Raw genomic sequence first — 27,926 nt, forward strand, 5'->3', positions numbered from 1 at the left:
GCATCTTTTACTTACATGACTGCAATCACTGTCTACAGTGATTCTGGAGCCGAAGAAAATAGTGTGTCACTGTTTCCATTTTTTTCCCCATCTATTTGCCATGAAGTGTTGGGACTGGATGCCACGATTTTAGTTTTTTGAATGCTGAATTTTAAGCCAGCGTTTTCACTCTCCTCTTTCACCCTTATCAAGAGGCTCTTTAGTTCCTCTTCACTTTCTGCTATTAGAGTGGTATCATCTACATATCTGATGTTGATATTTCTCCTGGCAATCTTGACTCTCATTTGTGATTCATCCAGCCTGGCATTTTGCATGATGTACTCTGCATATGAGTTAAATAAGCAGGATGACAATATACAGCCTTGATGTACTTTGTTCCCATTTCCCAACCAATTTGTTGTTTCATGTCTGGTTCTAACTGTTGCTTCTTGACCTGCATACAGGTTTCTCACGAGACAGGTAAAGTGGTCTGGTATTCCCATTTCTTTAAGAATTTCCCACAGTTTGTTGTGATCTACACAGTCAAAGGCTGTAGCATAGTCAATGAAGCAGAAGTAGATGTTTCTCTGGAATTCCCTTGCTTTCTCTATGATCCAACAGATGTTGTGATCTCTTGTTCTTCTGCCTTTTCTGAACCCAGCTTGTACATCTGGAAGTTCTCGATTCAAGTACTCCTGAACCCTAGCTTGAAGGATTTTTAGCCTTGCATTACCTTGCTAGGATGTGAAATGAGCACAGCTGTACAGTAGTTTGAATATTGTTTGGCATTGCCTTTCTTAGGGACTGGAATGAAAACTGACCTTTTCCAGTCCTGTGACCACTGCTGAGTTTTTAAAAAATTTGCTGACATGTTGAATGAGCACTTTAACAGCACCATCTTTCAGGATTTTAAGTAGCTCAGCTGGAATTCCATCACCTCCACTAGCTTTGTTCATAGTAATGCTTTCTAAGGTCCACTTGATTTTACACTCCAGGATGTCTGGCTCTAGGTAAGTGACCACAACATTGTGGTTATCTGGATTTTTTGTACAACTCTTCTATGTATTCTTGCCTCTTTTTAATCTTTTCTGCTTTTGTTAGGTCCTTACCATTTCTGTTCTTTATCTTGCCCATCCTTGCATGAAATGTTCCCTTGATACCTCCAATTTTCTTGAAGAGATGTCTAGTCTTTCCCATTCCATTATTTTCTTTTATTTCTTTGCATTGTTCACTGAAGAAGGACTTCTTAGCTCTTCTTGTTCTCTGGAACTCTGCATTCAGTCGGGTACATCTTTGCCTTTCGCTTCTCTTCTTTCCTCAGCTATTTTGTAAAGCCTCCTCAGACAACCACCTTGGCTTTCTCATATTTCTTTTACTTGGGGATGGTTTTGGTCACTGCCTCCTGTTAGGAACCTCTGTCCATAGTTCTTTAGGCACCCTATCTACCAGATGTAATCCCTTGAATCTATTCCTCATCTCCATTGTATAATCAGCAGGGATTTGATTTAAGTCATAGCTGAATGGCCTAGTGGTTTTCCCTACTTTCTTCAATTTAAGCCTGAATCTTGCAATAAGGAGCTCCTGATCTGAGCCACAGTCAGCTCCAGGTCTTGTTTTTGCTGACTGTATTGCTTCTCCATCTTCAGCTGCAAAGACTATAATTAATCTGATTTTGGTATTGAACATTTGGTGATGTCCTTGTGTAGAGTTGTCTCTTGTGTTATTGAAAAGGGTCTTTGCTATGAGCAGTGTGTTGTCTTGACAAAACTCTGTTAGCCTTTGCCCTGCTTCATTTTGTACTCTAAGGCCAAACTTGCCTATTACATGCCAGGTATCTCTTGACTTCTTACTTTTGCATTCCAATCCCCTATGATAAAAAGAACATCTGTTTTTTGGTGTTAGTTCTAGAAGGTCTTGTAGGGCTTCATAGAACCAGTCAACTTCAGCTTCTTCAGCATCAGTGGTTGGGACACAGTCTTGGATTACTCTGATGTTGAATGGTTTACCTTGGAAACGAACCAACATCATTCTGCTGTTTTCTAGGTTGCACCCAAGTACTGCATTTTGGACTCCTTTGCTGACTATGAGAGCTACTCCATTTCTTCTAAGGGATTCTTGCCCACAGTAGGTCATCTGAATTAAATTCACCCATTCTCATCCATTTAAATTCACTGGTTCCTAGGATGTCTACATTCAATCTTGCCATCTCCTGCATGACTACATCTAATTTGATTCATGGATCTAACATTCCAGGTTTCTGTACAATATTGTTGTTTACAGCATCAGACTTTACTTTCACCACCAGACACATCCACAACTGGGCATCATTTCTGTTGTGGCCCAGCCCTCTTCCTGGAGCTATTTCTCCGCTTTTGCCCAGTACCATATTGGACACATTCTGACTTAGGGGGTTCATCTTCCAGTGTCATATCTTTTTGTTTTTTTCATACTGTTTATGGGGTTCTTGAGGCAAGAACACTTAAGTGGTTTGCCATTCCCTTCTCCAATGGACCACATTTTTGTCACAACTCTCCACCATGACCCATCCATGTTGGGTGGCCCTGCACAGCATGGCTTATAGCTTCATTGAGTTACACAAGCCCCTTCACTGTGACAAGGCTATGATCCATGTGATCATTTTGGTAAGCTTTCTGTGACTGTGGTTTTTGTTCTGGAGGCTGTGGGTCTGTAGTTCTTACTTTGTCTATCTGCCCTCTGATGGATGAAGATAAGAGGCTAATGCAAGCTTCCTGATGGGAGGGGCTGGCTGTGGAGAATACTGGGTCTTACTCTGGCTGGCAGAGCCATGCTCAGTAAACCTTTAGTCCAACTGTCTGCTGATGGGTGGGGCTGTGCTCCCTCCCTGTTAGTTGTTTGGCCTGAGACAACCCAGTCCTGGCACTGTGGCAGGGCTAATGGTGGCCTTCAAGGGGACTCAGGCCAGCACGCACCTCCCAGGACTGCGCTGCCAGCGCCCTGTCTCCACGGCAGGCCACTGTCAACCCATACCTCCACAGCAGACTTTCAGATGTTCACAGGCTGGGGGTGGCTCAGTCTCCTGGGGGCTCACTGCTCCTTTCCCCTGGGCCCTGGTTCACACAAGGTTTTCTTTGTGCCCTCCAAGAGTCTCTGTTTCCCCCAGTTCTGTGAAAGTTCTGTAATCAAATCCCATTGGAATCTTCAACATCAGATTCCCTGGGGATTCCCAGTCCTTTTGCCAGATCCCCAGGTTGGGAAGTCTGAAGTGGGGCCTAGAACCTGTATATATTTATTTCACTTAATAAATGTAGCACATTTGTTTAAAGAAGCATTATATAATATATATTTATATTTTTTCAGTATTTTAGAATTCATAACATAGGAAAACAATCCAGAACATAGAACCAATCCCTTTTCAGAATATACAGTTGTCTTCAGCCATGATGTGTTTCCCTTGTTTGTTTACTATCCTGAGCATTTCAACACATATGCTCATCTCTTTGTTCAAGAACTGCTGCATTTTGAAACATCAGTTCTGTTTTGATTTCATGTCTCTATATATGTTTCAAGTCTACATCAACCTGTTCATTTATAAAAGTCTAGGGTTTCCACTAAATGACAGCTGTTCAAAAAATGATGTCGATTCTGTAAACACTGAGAAGAGAATGGTGAAAGATGAAGGGTCTTTTAAGTCCACTGGAACCTTTTTTGTGCGTTTACTAGTGTTGGAATTTTCCTCAGAATATTTAATGTATTTAACAAAAATCTACAATTAACCTTAGCTACTTGCATTCAAGCTATGTAGCTTACTTTATGTAATTTTAAAGTAGATTGTAAAACAAGACAATTGCTTATTAGATATACACTGTACTTTTCAGTATATTATACTCTATGCAAAGAGAGAGGGTAAGCAGTACTACCACCATGCCAAAACATTTCTAACTGCATAGTGATGGGGAGTAAATCATCTTCCATGTCCCTTCTAAGCAATACATACACTTTCCAAAGTTGGGGATGCCTGTTTTCAAGCCCTCATCTCATACACCTTCACTGCTTGCTGTACTCTCTGGAGATGAGGACAGCCATCCACAGATAAGGAAGAGAGAAAGCGAAGAAGGGAGTGAGAGAGGATGGGTTTTCTGGCCATGAATCCCTTGAGTATGAAGCTCAACTCCAAAGCAACAAGTAACAATGCTGGTGAAATAATCTCTGAGGATGGTTTCCTAGCAGAGAGGGGCTTAGAGAAAAGCCCCCATCTGACTGTGAAAGGAGAAGAAATAAAGGACTATATTTAGAGACTTAGTAAGGACTTCCACCTCACGGAGAAAGAGAAGTATTCTATGGTTTGGAAGAGAGAGCTAAAGGAAGCGGCACAAGATGCACAGTGAACTGAGCTGAGACATAAAGTCACACTGTGGGTAGCTCAGGCTGCAGTAACAAGACAGCCTCCATTCTCCCAGCTGCTTAAACAGCACACATTTTCTTTTCACCCACAACATGCCCTCAGTGATGATCAGCAAGGCGGCACTCAGCACTGCACTACACAGCTTCCTCGTGACGGAAGCTTTGCACTGATGTTTCTGTGTGTGCTTATTCAATCACAGCCGCAGTGAGAAGAGAGTGAACTGGGCAGTGGCTCTGAAAACTCCTCCCCAAAGCAATACACATCACTTTGCTCACATTTTGTTGACTAAGGCAAGTCACTGAGTCTTACCTAACTTCAAAGCAGGTGGGAAAGAACTAACTTGCTAGGTGAGCAGAAGAAAGGGAATGTGTGGTCAACAATATTGACATCTACCATAAACAGTAAACCAGGATGCAGGAACATTCAGTAGAGATAAATCTAGTTCACTGGTATAAAGTACATAAAATATGTCAGTGTATAAATATACCAAAGGAACATTTAGATTGTTACCATTGTTTTCTTTGTGATTACAAACAAAGGTGCCTTCTTGTATACATAGGTAAGAGTTTCTTCAAGGAATACATACGACATATACATGTATATATTTACACACACACACACACAAATGGAATTGTACTTGTGGCTATGAGTCACTTCACTGGCAGGATGTCAGTCCTTTCTTGGTTAATGTATTGAGTTGAAATATTTAATCTTTTCCTCTACATGCTTTCCCTTTCATGTTTATAAATTCTTTCCTACCCCAAATTTATAAAGATATCTTCCTATATTTTCTCCTAAAAGTTTTCAAATTTTGTTTTTCATGTTTGGTTCTTTAATCTACTTAGGATTTATTTTTGGTATCCTATGAAATACGGATCTACTTTCATCTTTTATTCATAAGGTTAGCCGATCTCCTCAACACCATTTAATGAACAGTTCGTCCCTTCCCCCACTAATTTATGTTACTTTAGTCATATATACGGTTTTCATAACATCCGAATCTCTTCTTAAGGTCTGTACTCTGTTTCCTTAATTCGCCTAGCCTTCTGCCTTTACCATGCTGTTTTAATGACTAAAATTTTACAGTATCATAAAATCTGACAAAATGAATACTTCTCCTTCCCCTTCTTATTTCCTTAAAAATTAACCTCAGTTAGTCTTGGTTCCTTCAGGAAAATTTTTCATTTTGTTTACGTTTTCAAACATAGCAGCATAAAACTTTTCACAGTATGTTCTCATTATCATTCCAAGTATTTCATTTGTTCCTTTTCTTTATTTGATCAGTTCTATACATGTTATTAGTGTTTTCAAGAAATCAGTTTTTTATTTTGTTGATTCTTTATTTCATAGTTCACTAAATCAGTTCTTTTTATTATTTCTTCCTTCTGTTCCTTTGGATTTATTCTATTTTTTCCAAATATTTGAAGCAAATGCTTAACTAATTAATTTTTTCCTTTTTTTCTGATAAATGCATTTAAAGCTAATATTTTACCTCTAAATCCTGCTTTATCTTTATCTTTAAATTTTGATATAGTGTTTTGAACAGTATTGGTCAGGCATGGTGTAGAATGTCCCTCCATTTGAGTGTTTTCTGATACAAAGTATTTTAAAAGCTGATTGCATCTAAGTATTTTCTAATTTCCATTAGGAGTTTTCTTTGATCCATAAATTATTCATAAGAAGGATTTTTTAACTTTTCAAATTAATTACATTGCAATATGGATACAAAAAGTATATTCTGTATGATACAGAGTCATTGGAGAATTTGATGAGATGTGCTTTTTTGTGGTCTAGTACATGATTCTTATTAATATTTTACATGTGCCTGAAGAGAATGTGTATTCTGTAATTTGGGAGATGTATGGTTCTATGCAGATCTACTATATCAAACTTATTGTGCTGTTCATATCACTTATATGCTTACTAATTAATGGGAGAGGTTTATTTAAATTTTCTACTATGACTATAGATCTGTCAATTTCTCCTTGTAATTCTGTCAATCTTTGCTTTATATATTCTGAGGCCATGTCACTTCATATATATCATTTTAGAATTATATCCAATTGGTAGACTGAACCTTTCATCATGGTGCATTGTCACTCTTTATTTCAAGTAATGCCTTTGCCCTAAAATCCACATTGTCTGATGTCAAATAAATATAGCACCTTCATTTTGGCTACTATATCCTAGCATCACTCTTCTCTTTTTCTGATCTCTTGTGAATAACATATAATCAGATTTTTGAAAAATTCAGTGTCCTTTGTCTTTTAACTGGCAGATTTATATGACTTGTATTAATTGCTATTACCAAGGTGTATACTAACTCACTTTTACTTCTACTTAACAAGACTTCTCCTTTACTGCTTCTCCCACCTCTCCATCCGCTCTGTTCCTATTTTCTAATGGATTGAAATTCCTTTATTCTATTTCTATGTGGTTTTTTTAGACACTAGGTGACATATATTTTCAAGGGCTTAGATCTGGTAGACACATTGCCTGAAGAACTATGGACAGAGCTTCCTAACACTGTACAGGAGGCAGTGACCAAAACCATCCCCAAGAAAACGAAATGGGACCAGGCAAAGTGGTTGTCTGAGGAGGCTTTACAAACAGCTGAGAAAAGAAGAGAAGCAAAAAGCAAGGGAGGAACAGGGAAAGATATACCCAACTAAATGTGGAATTCCAGAGAACAACAGAGAGAGATAAGGTCTTCTCTAATAAACAATGCAAATAAGTAGAGGAAAACAAGAGAATGGGAAAGACAAAAGATCTCTTCAAGAACACTGGAAATACCAGGGGAACACTTCATACAAGGATGGGCACAATAAAGGACAGAAAAAGCAAGGCCCTAACAGAAGCAGAAAAGATTAAGAAGACGTGGCAAAAATACACAGAACAACTATACACAAAAGATCTTAATGACCCAGGTAACCACAATGGTGCTGTCACTCACATAGAGCCAGACATCCTGGAGTGTGAAGTCAAGTGAGCCTCAGAAAGCATTACTACAAAGCTAGTGGAAGGGATAGAATTCCAGCTGAGCTATTTAAAACTCCTAAAAGATGGTTCTGTTCAACTGCTGCATTCTGTCTCTATTCTTTTACTAAAATTTAGATATGCATGCCAGACTTAAAAATGACTAAAACTAAAAATCACATGTTCCCTTCTCCTGAACAATATAAAAGATATTAACACATTTTCATACAAATCATCTGCTTCTTAGCTTGTTATTCTTACCTAACATTTCACTTCTACCTTTATACTCTCAAAATCAGTCATTATGATCTTATATAGTCAAAACTTACTTATTCACATTCATCAATTTATTCAATCCTAACCCTCCTTTCTTCTGGTTCAACTTCCTTTTAAGACACATCCATCAGAACAGTCTTTGTTTGAAAGTATATTTTGCCACCACACCACTCTTGAGAAATAGTTTAGTTGGATACAGAACTCTAAGTGACAAGTTGTTTTTCCTCAGTACTTTGAAGATACTTTTGCATAGTCTTCGGCTTCTACTGTTATGTCTGTTACAGTCTGCCATCCCTCTAACAGCTGTAATTTTTTTCTCTACAGTTAATTTTAAGGTTTTCTTTTTGATCTTGGTGTTTTGTAATTTATGCTATGCATGCATACATGCTCTGTTGCTTCAGCTGTATCTGACTCTCTACGACCCCATGGACTGTATCTTGCCAGACTCCTCTGTCCGTGGGATTATCCTAGCAAGAATACTAGAGTGGGTGGCCATTTCCTCCTCCAGGGGGTCTTCCCAATCCAGGGATTGAACCCATGTCTCCTGAGGTTCCTGCAGGATTCTTTACCTCTCAGTCACCTGGGAAGCTCCACGTTGTATCTCTATGTAGACTAAATTTAACCTGCTCAGGACTGAATATAAGCATTTATGGCTTTATCAAGTCTGGAACATTTTTCACCATTGTTTCTATGAGTACTGATTCTCCCTCATTTTCTGTTTTTCCCTTTTCTAGAATTCCCATTAGACCTCTGTTGGGACTTCCCATTCTATTCTATCTATTTCTTAACCTTCCTTTCATTTTTTCCCTCTTGTTTTTGAAGCATTCTGGGAAATTTATTAAAATTACTATTTGTGTTCCCTACATTTCTCCAGATATGTTCCATCTACTATTCAACCTGTGCACTGACAGGTAAAATTTTACTATCAAACAAAAACTACCCAGTATTGAAAATAAGTGAACTGTAGCCCTACATATCAGCAAGAGTCAACCTTACAAAGAAAGTTGGTTAAGAAAAGCAAGTCAGAAAAACACAAAGGGTATTAGTTCTACTTCTGTTGTTTAGTGATAGACACCTAGTGAACCTCACCTATGTGGTAAGATTAGAAAGGAGAGCTAGGGAGTAGTAAACACAAATTCAGGTGAATGGTGGCCTATGGATAGGAAGACAGCAGGGATGCAATGGGGAGGAACACACAAAGGACTTCACAAGTTTGCTAGTGCTGGGCCAGTGGGCATGGATTCGACTCCTGGTTGGGAAGCTAAGATCCCATAAGCCTCTCGGCCAAAAAACCAAAATATAAAACAGAAGCAGTATTATAATGAATTCAATACAGGCTTCAAAACTGGTTCACATCAAAAAAAAAAAAAAAAAAGATTTGGTAATGTTCTATTTCTCAAGCTGGTGAGCATGTAAATGTTGTTGCTCTCCAGACTTTACAGATATATTCTTTATGTTCCTTCACAAACATATAATACTGGTGTTTTTCTTTAATTCCATATATTTTAACACTTCTTATGAAAACCAGAAAAATGGAAAGCAATTCAGGGGGCTTGAAAGGGTAAATCTTTCAGAATTCTTTAGAATACTGATGTGCTCTATAGTATCTACTAGGTCTTAATAGCTGTCCTTGTTGATTCTCCATGAGTCTGTCAATTTCCTCCTAAGCTATCTTACTGCTTCACAGTTTTATCCCTAGATGATCTGATTTTAACTAGTAGTCAATTAGCACAGCAGCATCAGAGATAATCATAAAATCGTTAGTGACACGGTTCTAGCTCTTTGGGAAACAAAGCTGGGAAAAGCACTCAGACCTCCTTTTCTAAAGACATATTTATAAATATTTACTAAAGAAGATTCTTTCAGTCTTCAATATTTATCTAAGCAAAACTGCCCTAGTAATACCACCCCCTTTGACCCTCTGGAATCTTAAGGTTGTCTAATATATGCTACATTAAAGAACTTTGCCTTAACAAAAAATCTTACATCTGTGTGCTGGAGAAGAGTATTCTATGGTTTCCACTTTGATACTCTTTTTTAAAAATGTTAAACTCAGTTTATTTATTTTTGACCATACCAGCACATGTGGGATTTTGGTCCCCTGACCAAGAAAGAATCAAATCTGCACCCCCAGCATTGGAAGCTCAGAGTCTTAACTACTGGACCACCAGGGATGTCCCTCTACTTTAATCTTGACATAATTACTCATTAATACTTCCAGTCAAAGTCTGAGTCTACAAAGGGTGCCCAACACAGACGCATGTAACATATAATACACTGAAATGAACTGTATTATGAAATCTACCCCAACTCCCATGTTTACTTTCAAGAAAGTGCTTTTGCTAGAACTCTACTAGCAACTTGATGAGCAACTGTATTTACTCCATAAGGTAGAAAATCTGAAGATCACCACTTTTCTTAATTCTTATTCCTATTTTTAAAATAATCAGTCAAATTAACAATATAACAACAAAATGATGCCAACAGGTGGAAAGAAGAGAGAGTAGGGACTTGAGCACAAAGCCCATGGATAGCGACTTTCTATAAATAACCAGGATGAGACCATAGTTTCAGTGCTGTGTCCATTCTTAATATCCAAATCAGTACTTCAATCTGATCTAACAGATTCAGCATCTGAGTCTCATAAGGGCAGGAACTTTTCTTTCTTTTCACTTTTGTATTCCCAACTGACAAAAAAGAGGGCCTAGCATATAGTAGGTATTAAATAAATATCTGCTGAAGGAATGAATCAGAGCTGGAAAAGGATGCCTATGTAGGTTATGGCACTTAACCTTGCTTAACATAGCTCCTTACCAAAAGCTAGAAAATCTAAAAGTTCCTGAATAAAGCAGAAAAAGTGCTTTCTCAGGGAAAGTTTTCTTAGAAAATTAAAGTATGATCAATCTCTGGGTCTTGACCTAAACATTAAAAAGAAAACAAATATGCCCACTACAGAGGAGCTGCTTTATAAGCACTATATACACTTCAGCTCTTTCAACTTCTTTTCCCCTAAAAGTTTATCCCACATATAGAAAGTTTGGTCACTCATGGTAGACTAAAATATTTTCTGATAAGGAAACTGTTTTGGGGAAAACGGGGGGAAGAGGAAAAATGTATATAGTAACGTGACTTTTAAAGATTACAGAAGCCCCTCTATGCCTGATGGTACTGCTGTCTGCTCTAGTCACACTATAGGAGTTCTTACAGAAGAGATGTCCTAAATGTCACTGCTGGGTTTACTAATATGGGCCACTTCCTTCATTTCAGCAGGAAATAATTCGGTTATTTATTTTTCTTCCCAGAAACACAAACCTCAGCCTGCCTAGTTGGACTGCCTAATAATAAGTCAATGATTTGAATAAGGTCCATGATCTTTTTTCCTGGGAAAAATTAGAGAGTGACTCTAACTGACTGCAACACACAGAAGGTGCCATACAGTTTCCCTTCCCAGAGGGGCCAGGCCACTCCCCATTTGAGTGTTCATTACCATCTTTCACATGCATCTGATAAATTTATTAAAAACACCATCTGGATGGGACTCAGCTTTGTGCTGTACTTCCAGTCTTCCAGTTTCCTCCCTTGTCCCACTGGAATTTCTGCCCCAATTTGTGTCACTTTGTTTACAAAACCATACTGCCAAAATCCAGTGTCTCTCGTCTGTCTCTTGCCGGTCTTCCTTTGCTATCCTTCAGCTGTGTACCTCTTACAATAGTCTGTGCTTGGAGCAAAGGCAAAAGGGAAGTGCCTAGGCAGAAATTACTTTTCCCCCTCTGTGCACACAGCAATTCTGTTCAGACAAATTTAATTTGCTGCTTCTGAATGCAAAAATTGCATGTTAACAAAGTGTATACATCCTGCAAGTGTAGAATATTGGGATGACTCAGGCTTGGGGAAAAACTGATCTGAAAACAATTTTACTGTTCTCTGTTGTTACACAGCACCGGGGTGGCCAACCGCCGGTCTGTAAATTTAATTCAGGAGTAATAAATTTTTTAAAAGGCAGTATTATTTCACTAGGACATGACCTGAGGGCCACCTGTACCAGCAATATTTAAAGATAAGACTGACATGTTATTTAACTATCTCCAGGGATCACCTTTGAGAGATAGGGGAGAAAAACCCACTTGAAGCAGATTTTAAAAGTGAAATGGCACTTACAGAGGATTGTCAGCTTCAAAAATAGTGCTTGTGTTGGGCTTCATTCAATGTTTCCCTGGCTATTTTCATTATAAATTGTTTTCTAACAGCACAGCGGTTCGCGCAGCCATCAAGGGTTTAATGGTCTTAGGCTAGATTCTTCTTGGTGCTAAGATTTTCAGAGATATAAAGTATTTCCTTCAAAAAGCAACTAGGACTATCAACTTAAGGTCACATCTAGATAGTCCTCCCTACAGATCTACATTTTTTTAAAAAGGGACACCCCCCCCAGCCCCCGCCCGGGGCCTATCTCCAAGCCTACATAGAAACTGCTGCTGACTAAGCAAGCTTTCAAACAAACTGCAATCCAACCTTCTGTCAACTTACTTTAAAGGAAGAAATATTCACAGCTGTTATGTCTGAACAGCTGTAAAAGAACAATAGCTAATTAGAGCACAAGCCCATCTTTCTTAGAAACTATCAAAAAGCTACCAAAATGTATTCACCACTGGTACTAAGTTACATTCATTCCTGGTTTTATCTATCAAGGTGAAAAAAAAAATCACTGTTCTTGGTGCAGTCAACTATGGAAAACAGTATGGAGGTTTCTCAAAAAACTAAAAACAGAGCTGTCATATGATCCAGCAATCCCACTTCTGGGCATATATCTGGATAAAAATATAATTTAAAAAGATACATGTACCCTATGTTCACAGCAGCACCATTCACAAAAGCCAAGAATGGAAACAACCTAAACATCCACCAACAGATGAACAGATAAAGATGTGGCACCATGCACACAATGGAATACTACTTCACTATAAAAAGAAAGGAAATAATGCCACATATGCAGCAACACGGACGGAACGAGAGATTATCATACTAAGTAAAGTAAGTCAGAAAGAGAAAGACAAATACCATATGATATCACTTATATGTACAATCTAAAATATGACACATGAACTTTTATAAAACAGAAACAGACTCATAGACACAGAGAACAGACTTGTGTGGCTGCCAGGTGGGCGAGAGGCTGGGAGATGGAAGGAGTAGGCGTTTGCATTAGCATATGTACACTATTATATACAGATGGATAAACAACAAGGTCCTACTGAATATATAGCACAGGGAAGTATATTCAATATCTTGTGATAACCATAATGGAAAAGAATATTTTAAAAGAATGTGTGTGTGTGTGTGTGTGTGTGTGTAACTGAATTATTTTGCTATACAGCACAAATTCAGTTCAGTTCAGTTTAGTCGCTCAGTCGTGTCTGACTCTTTGCAATCCAATGAACTGCAGCACACCAGGCCTCCCTGTCCATCACTAACTCCTGGAGTCTACCCAAACCCATGTCCATTGAGTCAGTGATGCCATCTAAACTTCTCATCCTCTGTTGTCCCCTTCTCCTGCCCTCAATCTTTCCCAGTATCAGGGTCTTTCCCAATGAGTCAGCTGTTCGCATCAGGTGGCCAAAGTATTGCAGTTTCAGCTCCAATATCAGTCCTTCCAATGAACATCCAGGACTGATCTCCTTTAGAATGGACTGGTTGGATCTCCTTGTGGTCCAAGGGACTCTCGAAAGTCTTCTCCAACACCACAGTTCAAAAGCAGCAATTCTTCGGTGCTCAACTTTCTTTACAGTCCAACTCTCACATCCATACATGACCACTGGAAAAATCATAGGCTCGACTAGACAGACCTTTGTTGGCAAAGTAATGTCTCTGCTTTTGAATATGCTATCTAGGTTGGTCATATCTTGCCTTCCAAGGAGTAAGCATCTTTTAATTTCATGGCTACAATCACCATCTACAGTGATTTTGGAGCCCCCCAAAATAAAGTCAGCCACTGTTTCCACTGTTTGCCCATCTATTTGCCATGAAGTGATGGGACCAGATGTCATGATCTTAGTTTTCTGAATGTTGAGCTTTAAGCCAACTTTTTCACTCTCCTCTTTCACTTTCATCAAGAGGCTCTTTAGTTCTTCATTTTCTGCCATAAGGGTGGTGTCATCTGCATATCTGAGGTTACTGATATTTCTCCCAGCAATCTTGATTCTAGCTTGTGCTTCTTCCAGCCCAGCGTTTCTCAGGATGTACTCTGCATATAAGTTAAATAAGCAGGGTGACAATATACAGCCTTGATGTACTCCTTTTCCTATTTGGAACCAGTCTGTTGTTTCATGCCCTGTTCTAACTGTCGCTTCCTGACTTGCTTACAGATTTCTCAAGAGGTAGGTCAGGTGGTCTGGTATTCCCATTTCTTTCAGAATTTTCCACAGTTTATTGTGAGCCACACAATCAAAGGCTTTGGCAGAGTTAATAAAGTAGAAATAGATGTTTTCCTAGAACTCTCTTGCTTTTTTGATGATCCATTTGATCTCTGGTTCCTCAGCCTTTTCTAAAACCAGTTTGAAGTAAATCAATTATATTTTAATCAAAAAATCATTTTTGAATCACATAGTATATTATATCACATTGTTGAAGAAAAGCCTTTAAATTTTTCTTTTCCCAAATTACCTTCAAGTTTCCAGCTCTGTGGGAAGTTGCTTCCTAACACAGTTCCAAAGAATTCAGTCACGTCTGCAGGGGAAGGGCATGGGAAGAACACAGACCATGCCTTTTGAATGCCGGAAACCCATTACTCACAGCCTCTCTTCTTTTTTTCTTTGTTTTCATTTCTGTCTGTTTCAGTTAGTATAATCTCAGTGTTCTCATCATTCCTGTTACAGCTCCAATTGTGACAAAACCAAAAGTTGCCCAAATAACACCATATCTTGAAATTATAAAGACTCTGACAATCATGCTGGGTCCTATTTAGCCAGTAATAGGAAAAGGTTAACACTCTTCCAAACTTTAAGGCTCTCCTTCCTCCCAAAATATGCAAATTTTCTAACTTTAGAAAGCTATAGCTCTGAACATTTCTGAGAACATGGCAGTTTTCCAGAAAATGGAGGTAAGAAATCAGAGGTGGCTGTTCCCAGGGGCGAAGGTGAGATGCAGTGGACTAGTGGTTCCCAAGTGTGCAGGTTCACCAGGATCAGTGACTTCTCTCTTACACGGAAGCCTTTGAGGGAAAGCATGTTCCAGATCTAACTGCTTAAGAGGTTTACCCTCTTATGTGTAGTTTTCAAACTCCAGCATTCATGCTGGAGGTTTTAGCTGTGAAAATCTTCAATTCAAAAAGACCTTAAAGGATCAAGCATCGCATGAAGCAGGGCACTCAAAGCTGGTGCTCTGGGACAACCCAGAGTGATGGGGTGGGGAGGGAAGTAGACGGAGGGGTTCAGGATGGGGGGACACATGTGTTCCCATGGCTGATTCACGTCGATGTATGGCAAAAGCCACCACAATATTGTACAGTAATTATCCTCCAATTAAAATAAATTAAATTAAAAAATCAAGCACTGGATGTTTAATAGCGGTAACCACTGCAGTATATCAGAGAGGGATTCACTCTGTAGGCAAGGCCTTTAAATTTAGGACAAAGGAATTTCCAGATGCCAGAAAAAATAGATTTCAAACATCCAACTCTGTGTTTGAACTAACAGGCAATATCTCAGTGGGGTGATTTTTTTCCTTTTCTCTGGAAATAATCTGTCAGAGAAATAAGATTCTACATCTGTCCCCTACATCAGGACAAGTTATTCATGCTGACATGGGGAAAAATACCTAACATGCAAAGAGTCATTGGAATTGTTCTTGCAAGTTTTGGAAACTCTTTCTCAAAAGAATTTAAAAATTATAATGTGAAATGCATCTTTTTCTATGAGTAGTATCATAAGAGTTTTACATGGATTTATTTTTTCTTATGTCCTAAAAGATGTTGAAATTAACAGTAATTTTTGTTCCACACTACTGGCTGAAAGGTTTTGTCATGCCACAACAGTTTTGTGACTCAAGATCAGAGATGTCACCACAGTTTTGGGGGAATATTTCTCATTCATGTTAAGCACAGAAAATAGGATGTGCAAAATGGTTTTTTTTTTTTTAGAAGTCCGCAAAAGAAGTTGTGATTTGCAAGGAAATGTTTGTGTTTTTTTAACTATCATTTTAACAAAGTAGTAGTTAACCTCTTTCTATTCTAAGCTGGAGGATATATCTGGTTCAAACTTTAAGTCAGAATGATTCTAAAATAATGGATAACTCTTGAGTCTTAACATCTTGAATGATGGTCTAAATGTATCAATAACTATTAAAATTTGCATTTTTACTAACAATAGTTATCAGCGGTGAGGCATTTAAACATTAAGAGGAACTCTGTACATTTTATAGAAAATGTCCCAATCAGATCTGTGGCAAGTGTAATTATATATTGGCAGAAACTTCCTGCCACAGATTTTGAAGGTAGAGAGAAAAACGTGGGAGACCATACCAAATTCTCACATGTTTTAGTTCCCACAAACCATTCTGAATTGAGTTGTGCGAGAAGGAATCTCTGAGAATCTCAAGGGAGTGAGAATTTAGAAGAGACATATGAGTAAAGGTGAATCTTAACTTGTGAATACTGAGCTTTCAGAACTGAGACTGTAATCAAACCCTACAGGATGCCTGAGGGAGAACTTGCTCCCTGGGCTCCCCTACTCTTAGCCTGAGGGGCCAGCACAGGGCTGAGCAATTCCCTGGGTCAGACTGAGGCTGTGCTTCCCAACAGGTGAACTGGGGGTCCCTGGGGAAATCTGTCTACCTCACTTCAAAGACTGACAATCAAAGTCTTGCCAGTGACCTGGAATGACTTTACCCATACTCCTAAGTAAAGCAGTTATGAGGAAAAAAAGAAAAAAAAGAAAAACACCTCAGGAAAAAGGACAATTTATACTACCTCTGGAGACCAAAGTTAATCTAGATTGAAGAATCATGCGGTGTTTTCCAGGAAGCTTACAGTGTCTGATGAAAATACACTAAGAAAGAAAGAACAACAGAAAGAAAGTGAAGTCGCTCAGTCGTGTCTGACTCTTCGCGACCCCATGGACTGTAGCCTACCAGGCTTCTCTGTCCATGGTATTTTCCAGGCAACAGTACTGGAGTGGGTTGCCATTTCCTTCTCCAGGGGATCTTCCCAACCCAGGGATTGAACCCAAGTCTCCTGCATTGTAGGCAGACGCTTTTATCATCTGAGCCACTAGGGAAGATACATTAAAAGGGAAAATACACTAAAAGAAAGCTTAAAAAGCACCTTCTGCTATTAATCTCAGTTAATTATTCTTTTAATGGTTTACACTTAGTGCTTCAGGAAATGAAAAATGGGTATGAGTATTTTTAAATGGAATTTTATTATGAACATTCTGGGACCTGATAGTTAGGAAGCATCTTGTTCCTGAATTCTAGCTCTCTTTGCATCACGCCTACATACTTTAATTCTGAGAGGCCAAATGTGTGCTGCCCTGCCTGCCTTCAGCTCGAACCTCCAGTGGGAAGTAGGAAGCTGAAGTGCTCACCTCAGTTAAGTAAACCGTCTCCCAGGCAATCTCAAGGAGGCCGTTTAACCACCCTGTAACTTGATTTCTTTACCCACAGAGAAAACAATCCCATCTTCTCTCTGCCTTCTTATGAATAGTGAAAAATATATTAGATCACATTCATAAAAGCATCTCGAGATTTTCAAATAATCACAATATCCAGACTTGGTACTTCCCTAGCCATGAAGAGTCAGGCTCTTCCCAACATGGTACGGGTAGGTGGGACAAGCATTTCAGAAATCTGGGTATTTCACACAAGGGAGACTTTCATTCTCATGAGCTACCCTGTAATCGTAAAAGGATAGGAGGCAGGGGAGGGAGAACCAATAACAATTCTACTGACCAGTAAAAACCTATTAGCACCTGCTAGTGTAATATGCAGCTGGCAGTTTCAGAATAACCAAGAAAGCAGCTCCTTCTGGTCGATATTTGCTGGGGACAGCAATTTCTGACCTCCTGAATCAGATCAAGATCATGGGAGCTATTAGAGCAAAGAAGGCTCTCTGCACTAACAGTACAGTGGTTAGGTGTCTCTTTCCATTAAACAAAAGGGTCTGCCCACAACCTGCCTTCTAGGATGGTCACTAATTTGAGGTTTGATGAGTTATCACAATTGAGTGAACAAATCAAAGTGCGTTAAAAAAAAAACAGGTTTTTTTAACAGACACAAATAGGTTTATAGTTTATCAGTGATATGGATAGTGATAAATGCCTTGTGGGTACCCTCCTCTTCTTGGGTGAAAGCAGGAGGGGGAGCAGCGGGGAGAGGAGAGATTCCCTACAGTATTTAGATGGTCTTCAATGTTTATAATTTCCTTAGGGTGTGCTTGTTGCCAAGTTGACAGATGTTGCTGGAAAAACCTGTACTATTCTGAAGAAAGGCTAACCTTTCAAGAGTGAGAGAGGGGGAGGGAGGCAGTGCACCAGTTCAGAGAAGAGACGACACTGAACTGGACAGCAAGCTACCCTTAGCAAGCCCGGGTGTCCGAAAAGCTATGATAATACTGCCAAGGAGAACTATCTGGGGAGAAATCTCATTTCACCATGGTTTCCCTTACTGTGAATTTAAATTCGTTTTTAAAACTAAATATTCAGGGCCCTAGACAAATCAATAATTCTTAATTATAACTTCTTTTAAGCCACCAAGACTCTGAGTGCTAAGTTGTACATTCCCCCAGAATTAGTTATGGCCACGCCATTTTGTACTCTCTCCTATGCGTCTGCCAACTTTCTTCATTCACTCTTCCTTGCTGTACTTTACACAGAAAGAGAAATGGGTTCCTCAAAGCAGACTGCCAATGAGCTTGCCCCAGATTTCCCTGCTGAGTGCATACCTGCATGCTTCTGTTGCCTGATTGGCCCTTGACATTTCCTAAAGACAGACTTCCAACAGAATTAAGAATGCAGAGTATTCATTTAAGGAACAAAATGGCGGTTTAGCAAAGCCCCAGTGCTTTTCCTCTAAGTAAGAGGGAAAAGCACACTGGGGCTTCTTTGAGATCTCCCGCCTGCGGGGTCAGCCAGGGTGGCCAAGTCAGCATTTGCCGTGATCAGAGCCGGGGCTGGGGAAGAAGGGGAACACTGAGTGTGCACTTTCCAGGCCTCCCTTTCTAGCGCGTGCTTCACTGCCTCTGTCCTCTTCCTGAGGAGGACCGCATCTCCTTTTACCTCCAAGATAGTTCCCTTACTTTCCCGACTCTAAACCTCCCGCTCAAAAATCCATGTGTCCTTGCTCATTAATGTGACCGTTAGTCATTTTTTCCTGTGACCTGATACACCCAATGTTTTTATCAGCTCCGGTAAGGAAAGACTCATCTAATGTCTGCTTATGAAAGGTAGATTACCAACCTACCCATTTAAAGATTAACAGTAATGTGCCATAAGGAAAATTATACCTCCGGCATGAAAACCTGCAATTGGGGAACAATTTTACAGGATCACATTCATTTATATCAATTATCTTGTTTATCAAAGACAATGAAACCCAAACTGGTGGTAAAAAGGTACAGAGTGCACTGTGAGGAATAATTAGCTTGTATCCTCCCAGAGGCCGATAGCCATTTACCACTCTACTTTGGGAGGTGATGTTCACAGTGTCTGTTTTATAACTCCCTTCACATTAACTTTCAAATGTCAAAAGCAGGCAATTAATTGTTTATTATACAAAATATCACATATGTAAAATACTGAGATATAAAATTATTATAACTGATCTACCATAAGAAATCCTGCCTTTTAGACTTAATAGCTTGTTTGTCAGTCTTGGGGGTCTCAGCTTAACTGCCATTATATAGACTGTGGATGCCAGGTAGCCACTGTCTGACAATCTCTGCATGTGCTGCATCCTCAGCCAAATGAAAAAGAAAAATAAAATGAAATGACAATTACTATTATAGTTTCAAGTAATATGTACCAAGAAGAATGGGAGACATCTGAATAGCCATGTCACGTATTCTGATTTCATCCTAACTCTGAGAACAAGATTCAGAGACTCATGACGTAAACCTTATCAAAGCAGTTTAAACTGATGAGACTGCATCATCCAAGTTCTTTGAAGCCACTGGGTGTCGACACCCAGAGCCTGTGTCTACCCCAGAACCTCTCTGCCATGAAACTACACACTAGCATGGGAGTTTCTTTTCTATCACCTGCCAAATTTGCAGAGATCAAAGCCCCTTTCTCTCTACAACCCAGTATTCCAATCTTACCAAAACCAACCTTTCTGGCAATCTCTTGGTCTTTAGGCTCAAAGAATCCAATTCTCCTCTAGAGTCATAAAAATCAGACAGGAAGGAGAAGAGCACAGCTGGAAAGAAAGAAGGAAGTAGAATAAAGCAGCATGTTTTTATGAGGAAGGAAAGGAAAGGCTAGGAAATCAGCTGGGGTGGGAGGGAGGCCAGGAGAGTTCCTTGAAATCCATGATAGAATTTATACACCCAAATATTTATGGCTAAAGTTTCATGAAACAAATGAATAAAAATAGATACGGTTGACTATGGAACTCCTGTTTCAGCTCATTTCCGTGGGCACATGATGGGAAACATACCATTCTGTGCCCATAGTAGGTTAATCCCTTCTGACATCACTGAGGTCTTGAATAGACATGAATTGACTTGACTAATCCACACAACCAGTGAAGCACTGGTAAGAAACTCACAGCTACAACAGCTCATCAAGTCATCAAATTTATAGTTAGCAAAGAACCTTGAGGACCACTTAGTTCAAAGCATAGGTAATTTATATCTTATTACATATTGATCGAGAAAACAGAAAAAGAAAGCTTCTCGAGTCATTTTAATATAACTTTGGTTATAAAATGACTGAGAGACAAGATAAGAAATTTATAGGCTCATTTTATCTAAGAAAATAGGTGTAAAACCCCTAAAATAAATATTAGCCAACAAATCCAATAATTATTTAGAAAATACATCATGTCTAAGAAGCAATTATCCTAGACATACAAGTATGGGTCATCATCAGAACATGTGTCATTTCAGTGGGTTAAAGAGTGATTGTGAGCAAAGGAGTGGTCCAGTAAATTGCTCTGGCTGAGGCCTCCCTGGTGGCTCAGTGGTAAAGAATCTGCCTGCCTATGCAGGAGACACAAATTCAGCCCCTAGTCTGGGAAGATCCCACATGCTGCCGAGTACCTAAGCCTGGGGACTGCAACTACAGAGCCTGTGCTCTAGAATCTGGGGACTGCAACTACTGAAAGCTGCGTGCCCTAGACCCCAAGCTCCAAAACAAGAGAAGACTGCGCACTGTAACGGAGAGGAGCCCCCGTTCACTACCGGCGAGAAAAGCCCTTGCCGTAGTGAAGGCCCAGAACAGCCATAAATAAATAAATAAAATTATTTTTAAAAATATTACTCTGGCTGGAGCATAGAGGACAAGAGAGGACGTGGAGAGACCCATGAGTAGAAAGACTAGAGCAGTGGTGAGGGGGGTGGTGGTGCCTTGCACTAGGGTGGTAGCAGCAGCAAGGGCCCCTCAAATCACTAGGTATTAGAGAAATGCAAATTAAAATAACAAGATACTACTTTGTGGCCATCATAAAGGCAAAGAGTAGAACACATGTGTTAAGTGTGGATGTGGACTTAGGGAGGGAAAGGCACTGTGACGTGCACTCCTGGTGGTGGGAGCGTAAACTGGCATCTGCCTTGCAGGAGGCAGCATGGCAGGATGGATCAAAGCTTAAGACGTGCGTGCTTTAGTACTCAGGGATCATACACAGAATACAGGCCTCAGAGAAAAGGTTCAAAGGAGACAGACATGAGGGAACTCCCTGCAGCACTGTTTTGGAGAGCAAGAAGCTAAGGTGACCTAGGTCTCCACCACCAGGGCAATGAATGGAACGGGTGAGATAGTAACAGTACCTACTTTACAAGAGTGCCATGAAGGCTAGATGATGATATGTAAAGAGCTTAGAACAGTGTCTGGCAAACAGCAAGAACTTTATAAATTCACTAATAATATATTTAGTTATTATGATGAAATACTAAGTAACATTAAGAAACAATGACGTACAGCTCATCAGTTCAGTTTAGTTCAGTCGCTCAGTGGTGTCCGACTCTTTGCGACCCCATGAATCGCAGCACGCCAGGCCTCCCTGTCCATCACCAACTCCCGGAGTTCACTCAGACTCACGTCCATCGAGTCAGTGATGCCATCCAGCCATCTCATCCTCTGTTGTCCCCTTCTCCTCCTGCCCCCAATCCCTCCCAGCATCACAGTCTTTTCCAATGAGTCAATTCTTCGCATGAGGTGGCCAAAGTACTGGAGTTTCAGCTTTAGCATCATTCCTTCCAAAGAAATCCCAGGACTGATCTCCTTCAGAATGGACTGGTTGGACCTCCTTGTAGTCCAAGGGACTCTCAAAGAGTCTTCTCCAACACCACAGTTCAAAAGCATCAATTCTTCGGTGCTCAGCTTTCTTCACAGTCCAACTCTCACATCCATACATGACCACTGGAAAAACCATAGCCTTGACTAGACAGACCTTAGTAGGCAAAGTAATGTCTCTGCTTTTGAATATGCTATCTAGGTTGGTCATAACTTTCCTTCCAAGGAGTAAACGTCTTTTAATTTCATGGCTGCAGTCACCATCTGCAGTGATTTTAGAGTCCCCCAAAATAAAGTCTGACACTGTTTCCACTGTTTCCCATCTATTTCCCATGAAGTGATGGGACCGATAGGACTCATAATACTAGGTGATACATAGTACTTATACATAGTATTCATAATACTATAGTATACTATAGAATACATAGTACTCACAATACTAGGGTGAGAAAGGTATGAAAAAGAATAAGACTTATGGCATAAAACATTATTTATGATTAAAACACATATACACCCCTCCCTCCCCCAACATTACAGATTTTTTCCAAATATACATACACATTAAGGACATAAGGAAACTTATTAGAGACGGCCATGAGAGTGGAACAGGACTGGGATTCAACAAAGAGGAAACATAAATAAAAGAGAAGGCCTTGCTTTTATCACTAAGGATGACGTATTATGACCTAAATTATATAATAACATGGTTATCTACACCAAAAGGATACCTGTTTAAAAACAAAAGAATGTATCATTAGGTTAGTTTTTCATTTTATAGGTGAGAAATTGGAAGTTCAGAGAGACTGTGACTTCTTTATTGCACAGTAAATCAGCAGCAGAGTGAGAACCAGAATCTGCATTGATCTGGTCTTCAGAAGGCAACACATCATTTCTTCCTTCCATGGGACTGTGTATCTATTCAGTAAATATTTATTGAATATCGAGATTTCACATGCTGGGAATACAGCAGCGAACAAAACAGACCCTTCGATTATGGAACCATGTGAATAAGTGAAGAATTACAAATGAAGCTAAGTACTCAAGAAAAAAACCCTGATTTATTAGCATCATACAAAGGACTTTAACCCAAACTAGGGTATAGGGTCAGGCAAATCTTTTCTTAAGAACTGACATTTAAACAAATTTAAAGGATCAGTAGGAGGTGAAGGAGACAAAGCAGGTGGGGTGTGATGGGAGTAAGAATGAGGACTAGGTAAGAGACATTCCAGAGAGAATGGTGAAGACAAAAGGCTAGACAGGGACCGGCACAAGATGATGCAGGCACACACAGGCACCAGATTATACAGGGTCTTGAGGGCCAGGGTGGAGATCCTAAGAGCAATGGAGAGGTTGTAAGTGACTGTGAGCAAAGGAGTGTTCCGACAGGTGTGTGGAGAGCAATGGAAAGGACTAGAGAAGACGCAGGGACGCTGCAAAGCAGGCAGGCGCGACAGACAACAGTGCAGGAGATGGAGGTGGTGTGCACGAGAGCGGTGGCAGCAGAGGAGGCAAGAAGGGAACAGATGGGACATTTGGAATACAGTCTCAGTATAAAGTTATGTCTATAATATAAAAAACACCTCTGATGATATACATTTTAGTGAGCTTCCACAGCTCGCTGAGGTTTTACGGAGGTGTGTTTCCAATCGTCTGTAACAGGCATCTACTGAACATTAATTCATCAAAGGATCATTGGAAAAAAATACGATAATGCTCCTGGGGTGACAAGTTCCTTGGTTTTGAGCAAGAAGGAAGGAAAATGGGGCTCCAAACCCTTTGCTAAATTATCATTCACCACAAAAGACTGTTTCTCTGTTATCTGGCTTCTCTGGTCGTTAGTGAAATGGAAGCCACCCAGCCATGATGCGGGTGGGGTGCGGTGCCTAAGAAAGTCCACTCCCATAGCCAGCTGCCTGACTGCTGACAGTTCTGAGCTGAGAACTCAATCAATTCATATTTAATATTTCACAGAATCATTTCCTGAAGATCCTAATTTGAACATTCTAACACCTTCTGCACTTTTACATCTCTCTTGAGTCCCTCACTTTTACACTCCACTTTATTACCATTTTAGTTGATTTCATCACAGCTTCATGGAAAACAACTTTACCCACAACCATTTCCTGTCATTATGAGGGCAGAATTGAAGCAATCCCCTGCTTGAGTACCAGGGAGTTTTTATGATAATTTTACCACAGGTAATGTTGTGATTTTTAAGTACATTTCTCTCTTGTAGCACTGAACCGATTCCTGTCCTTAAAAAGATAAGTATCGAATGCAGCTATAAAAGAAACATACCCATATCTTCACAATATTAATGAACCAATAAATTCAAAAAGATCGCTGTGCACCAGACTGGTTCACCTACCAGGCACCAGACAACATACAATCACTTAATTTTACTCAAATTAGTGACACACCCATACTGTTACACTGAATTATGGGGCAGGAATAGGCCATTGGGTTTAAAGGCCCCCTCTCAAAACATTTTATACAGCAGTTTGCTTCAACAGCCTCCAAACATCAAAGATTTCATTTGATTCACGAAACCACAGCCTTCACATCACTAGTTTAACAAATAAGTAATACCATAATGTCCAAAAGGCTACTGAAATCTTTCTTTCCACTTTTAAACATCTTTTCTTGGGATATAATTGACACACAAACTGCACATATCTGAAATATACAGTATGTGTTAGACGTCGGTACACACCCACGAAACTGTTAGCACAGTCAAGAGAACAAACCTTTCCCTCCATCTCAGAAGTCTCCTCATGCCTCTCTGTAATTCCTCCCCAGCCCCAGAAACTGTGGCTCTGCTTCCTGTCACTATACACAAGTTTCTGAGATGTAGAACTGTTTATAAGTGGGACCATACAATATATATTTTTGGTTTGGCATCTTTTTTCTAGATTCTCTAGGACCTTTGGTTTACTCAATAGAAGCATCAGGTGAATCACTACACTCCCTACCTTCCCCAGGAACAGGACTTTGCTGACATTAGTGGCTACACGTGGGAGCAAGTGAGTCCTGTGGTGTGTGGAAGGCTTAGGTATTGGCTCCACACACTCCGCCTTGTCTCTTCATATGCAGTGTGGAAATAGGTTCCTTTGAAGTAGAAACATTTTCTTCTGACTACAAAAGTAACACATATTCACTGATGAAAACATGTAAATAGAGAAAAATATGATTAAAAACATAAAAATTACCTGGAATCCCACCATCCAGAAAACCTCTATTAACACTGTGATAGTCTTCCTTATGTTCTTTTTTTAACGCACTGTTATAGACTGAAGTGTATCCCTCCCAAATTCATATTTTGAAATGTTAACTCCCAGTACCTTAGAATGTGACTGTATTTGGAGGCAGGGCCTTTAAAGAGGCAAATAAGATTAAAGGAAGTCATAAGAAGGGGCTCTGATCTAATAAGACAGGTGTCATTACAAGACGAAGAGACTTCAGGGACAAGAGTGCATGGAGAAAAAGCCCTGCGGGGGTTCAGTGAGAAGATGGCCATCTGAAAGCCAAGGAGAGAGGTCTGAGGAGAAACCAAACCTGCTGACACTTTGGTCTTAGACTTCCAAGTTGTAGAACTCTGAGAAAATAAATTTCTGTTGTTTAAGCGACACAGTATGCAGTATTTTTTTTAAGGCAGCCCTAGCAAATTAATACATGTACATATAAAAATACAGATATTATCTTTAATTGAAAAATACTAGCATCCATCTGGCCATAAACACGGTATCCCATTTCTATTTTACCTTCAATTCAGTTCAGTTGCTCAGTCGTGCCCGACTCTTTGCGACCCCATGAATGGCAGCACGCCAGGCCTCCCTGTCCATCACCAACTCCCAGAGGTCACTCAGACTCACCTCCATTGAGTCAGTGATGCCATCCAGCCATCTCATCCTCTGTTGTTCCCTCTCCTCCTGCCCCCAATCCCTCTCAGCATCAAAGTCTTTACCAATGAGTCAACCCTTCACATGAGGTGACAAAAGTACTGGAGTTTCAGCTTTAGCATCATTCCTTCCAAAGAAATCTCACAGCTGAACTTCTTCAGAATGGACTGGTTGGATCTCCTTGCAGTCCAAGGGACTCTCAAGAGTCTTCTCCAACACCACAGTTCAAAAGCATCAATTCTTCGGCACTCAGCTTTCTTCACAGTCCAACTCTCATATCCATACGTGACCAATGGAAAAACCATAGCCTTGACTAGACAGACCTTTGTTGGCAAAGTAATGTCTCTGCTTTTCAATATGCTATCTAGGTTGGTCATAAGTTTCCATCCAAGGAGTAAGCATCTTTTAATTTCATGGCTGCAGTTACCATCTGCAGTGACTTTGCAGCCCCCAAAAATAAAGGTTGACACTGTTCCCACTGTTTCCCCATCAATTTCCCATGAAGTGATGGGACCGGATGCCATGATCTTCGTTTTCTGAATGTTGAGCGTTAAGCCAACTTCTTCACTCTCCACTTTCACTTACATCAAGAGGCTTTTTAGTTCCTCTTCACTTTCTGCCATAATGGTGCTGTCATCTGCATATCTGAGGTTATTGACATTTCTCCCGGCAATCTTGATTCCAGCTTGTGCTTCTTCCAGTCCAGCATTTCTCATGATGTACTCTGCATATAAGTTAAATGAGGAGAATGACAATATACAGCCTTGACATACTCCTTTTCCTATTTGGAACCAGTCTGTTGTTCCATGTCCAGTTCTAACTGTTGCTTTCTGACCTGCATATAGGTTTCTCAAAAGGCAGGTCAGGTGGTCTGGTATTCCCATCTCTTTCAGAATTTTCTACAGTGTATTGTGATCCACACAGTCAAAGGCTTTGGCATAGTCAATAAAGCAGAAATAGATGTATTTCTGGAACTCTCTTGCTTTTTCCATGATCCAGTGGATGTTGGCAATTTGATCTCTGCTTCCTCTGCCTTTTCTAAAACCAGCTTGAACATCAGGAAGTTCACAGTTCACGTATTGCTGAAGCCTGGCTTGGAGAATTTTGAGCATTACCTTACTAGCATGTGAGATGAGTGCAATTGTGCAGTAGTTGGAGCATTCTTTGGCATTGCCTTTCTTTGGGATTGGCATGAAAACTGACCTTTTCCAGTCCTGTGGCCACTGCTGAGTTTTCCAAATTTGCTGGCATACTGAGTGCTGCACTTTCACAGCAGCATCTTTCAGGATTTGAAACAGCTCAACTGGAATGTCATCACCTCCACTAGCTTTGTTTGTAGTGATTCTTTCTAAGGCCCACTTGATTTCACATTCCAGGATGTCTGGCTCTAGATGAGTGATCACACCATCGTGATTATCTGGGTCGTGAAGATCTTTTTTGTACACTTCTTCTGTGTATTCTTGCAACCTCTTCTTAATATCTTCTGCCTCTGTTAGGTCCATACCATTTCTGTCCTTTATCGAGCCCATCTTTGCATGAAATGTTCCCTTGGTATCTCTAATTTTCTTGAAGAGATCTCTAGTCTTTCCCATTCTGTTGTTTTCCTCTATTTGTTTGCACTGATCGCTGAAGAAGGCTTTCTTATCTCTTCTTGCTATTCTTTGGAACTCTGCTTTCAGATGCTTATATCTTTCCTTTTCTCCTTTGCTTTTCACTTCTCTTCTTTTCACAGCTATTCGTAAGGCCTCCTCAGACAGCCATTTTGCTTTTTTGCATTTCTTTTCCATGGGGGTGGTCTTGATCCCTGTCTCCTGTACAATGTCACGAACCTCATTCCATAGTTCATCAGGCACTCTCTCTATCAGATCTAGTCCCTTAAGTCTATTTCTCACTTCCACTGTATAATCATAAGGGATTTGATTTAGATCATACCTGAATGGTCAAGTGGTAAATCTATTTCTCACTTCCACTGTA

The 27,926-nt window shown here is 40.0% G+C and overlaps 2 protein-coding genes across 7 annotated transcripts in view; both read right to left on the reverse strand.

The window, feature by feature from the left end:
* The window catches only part of BTBD9 (BTB domain containing 9), a 414,784-nt gene that overhangs the window by 111,509 nt on the left and 275,349 nt on the right, over nt 1–27,926 (reverse strand). The window lies entirely within an intron of this gene.
* Nucleotides 2,412–27,926, reverse strand: part of LOC132658243 (uncharacterized) — a 46,052-nt gene continuing 20,537 nt past the window's right edge. The window contains exon 2 of the mRNA XM_060403163.1: nt 2,412–27,884. Coding sequence (XP_060259146.1) covers nt 26,852–27,884 — 1,033 coding nt within the window. The 3' untranslated portion in view covers nt 2,412–26,851. The remainder of the gene's footprint in view (nt 27,885–27,926) is intronic.

Source organism: Ovis aries, chromosome 20 (assembly GCF_016772045.2).
Source record: "Ovis aries strain OAR_USU_Benz2616 breed Rambouillet chromosome 20, ARS-UI_Ramb_v3.0, whole genome shotgun sequence".
Taxonomy (NCBI): domain Eukaryota; kingdom Metazoa; phylum Chordata; class Mammalia; order Artiodactyla; family Bovidae; genus Ovis; species Ovis aries.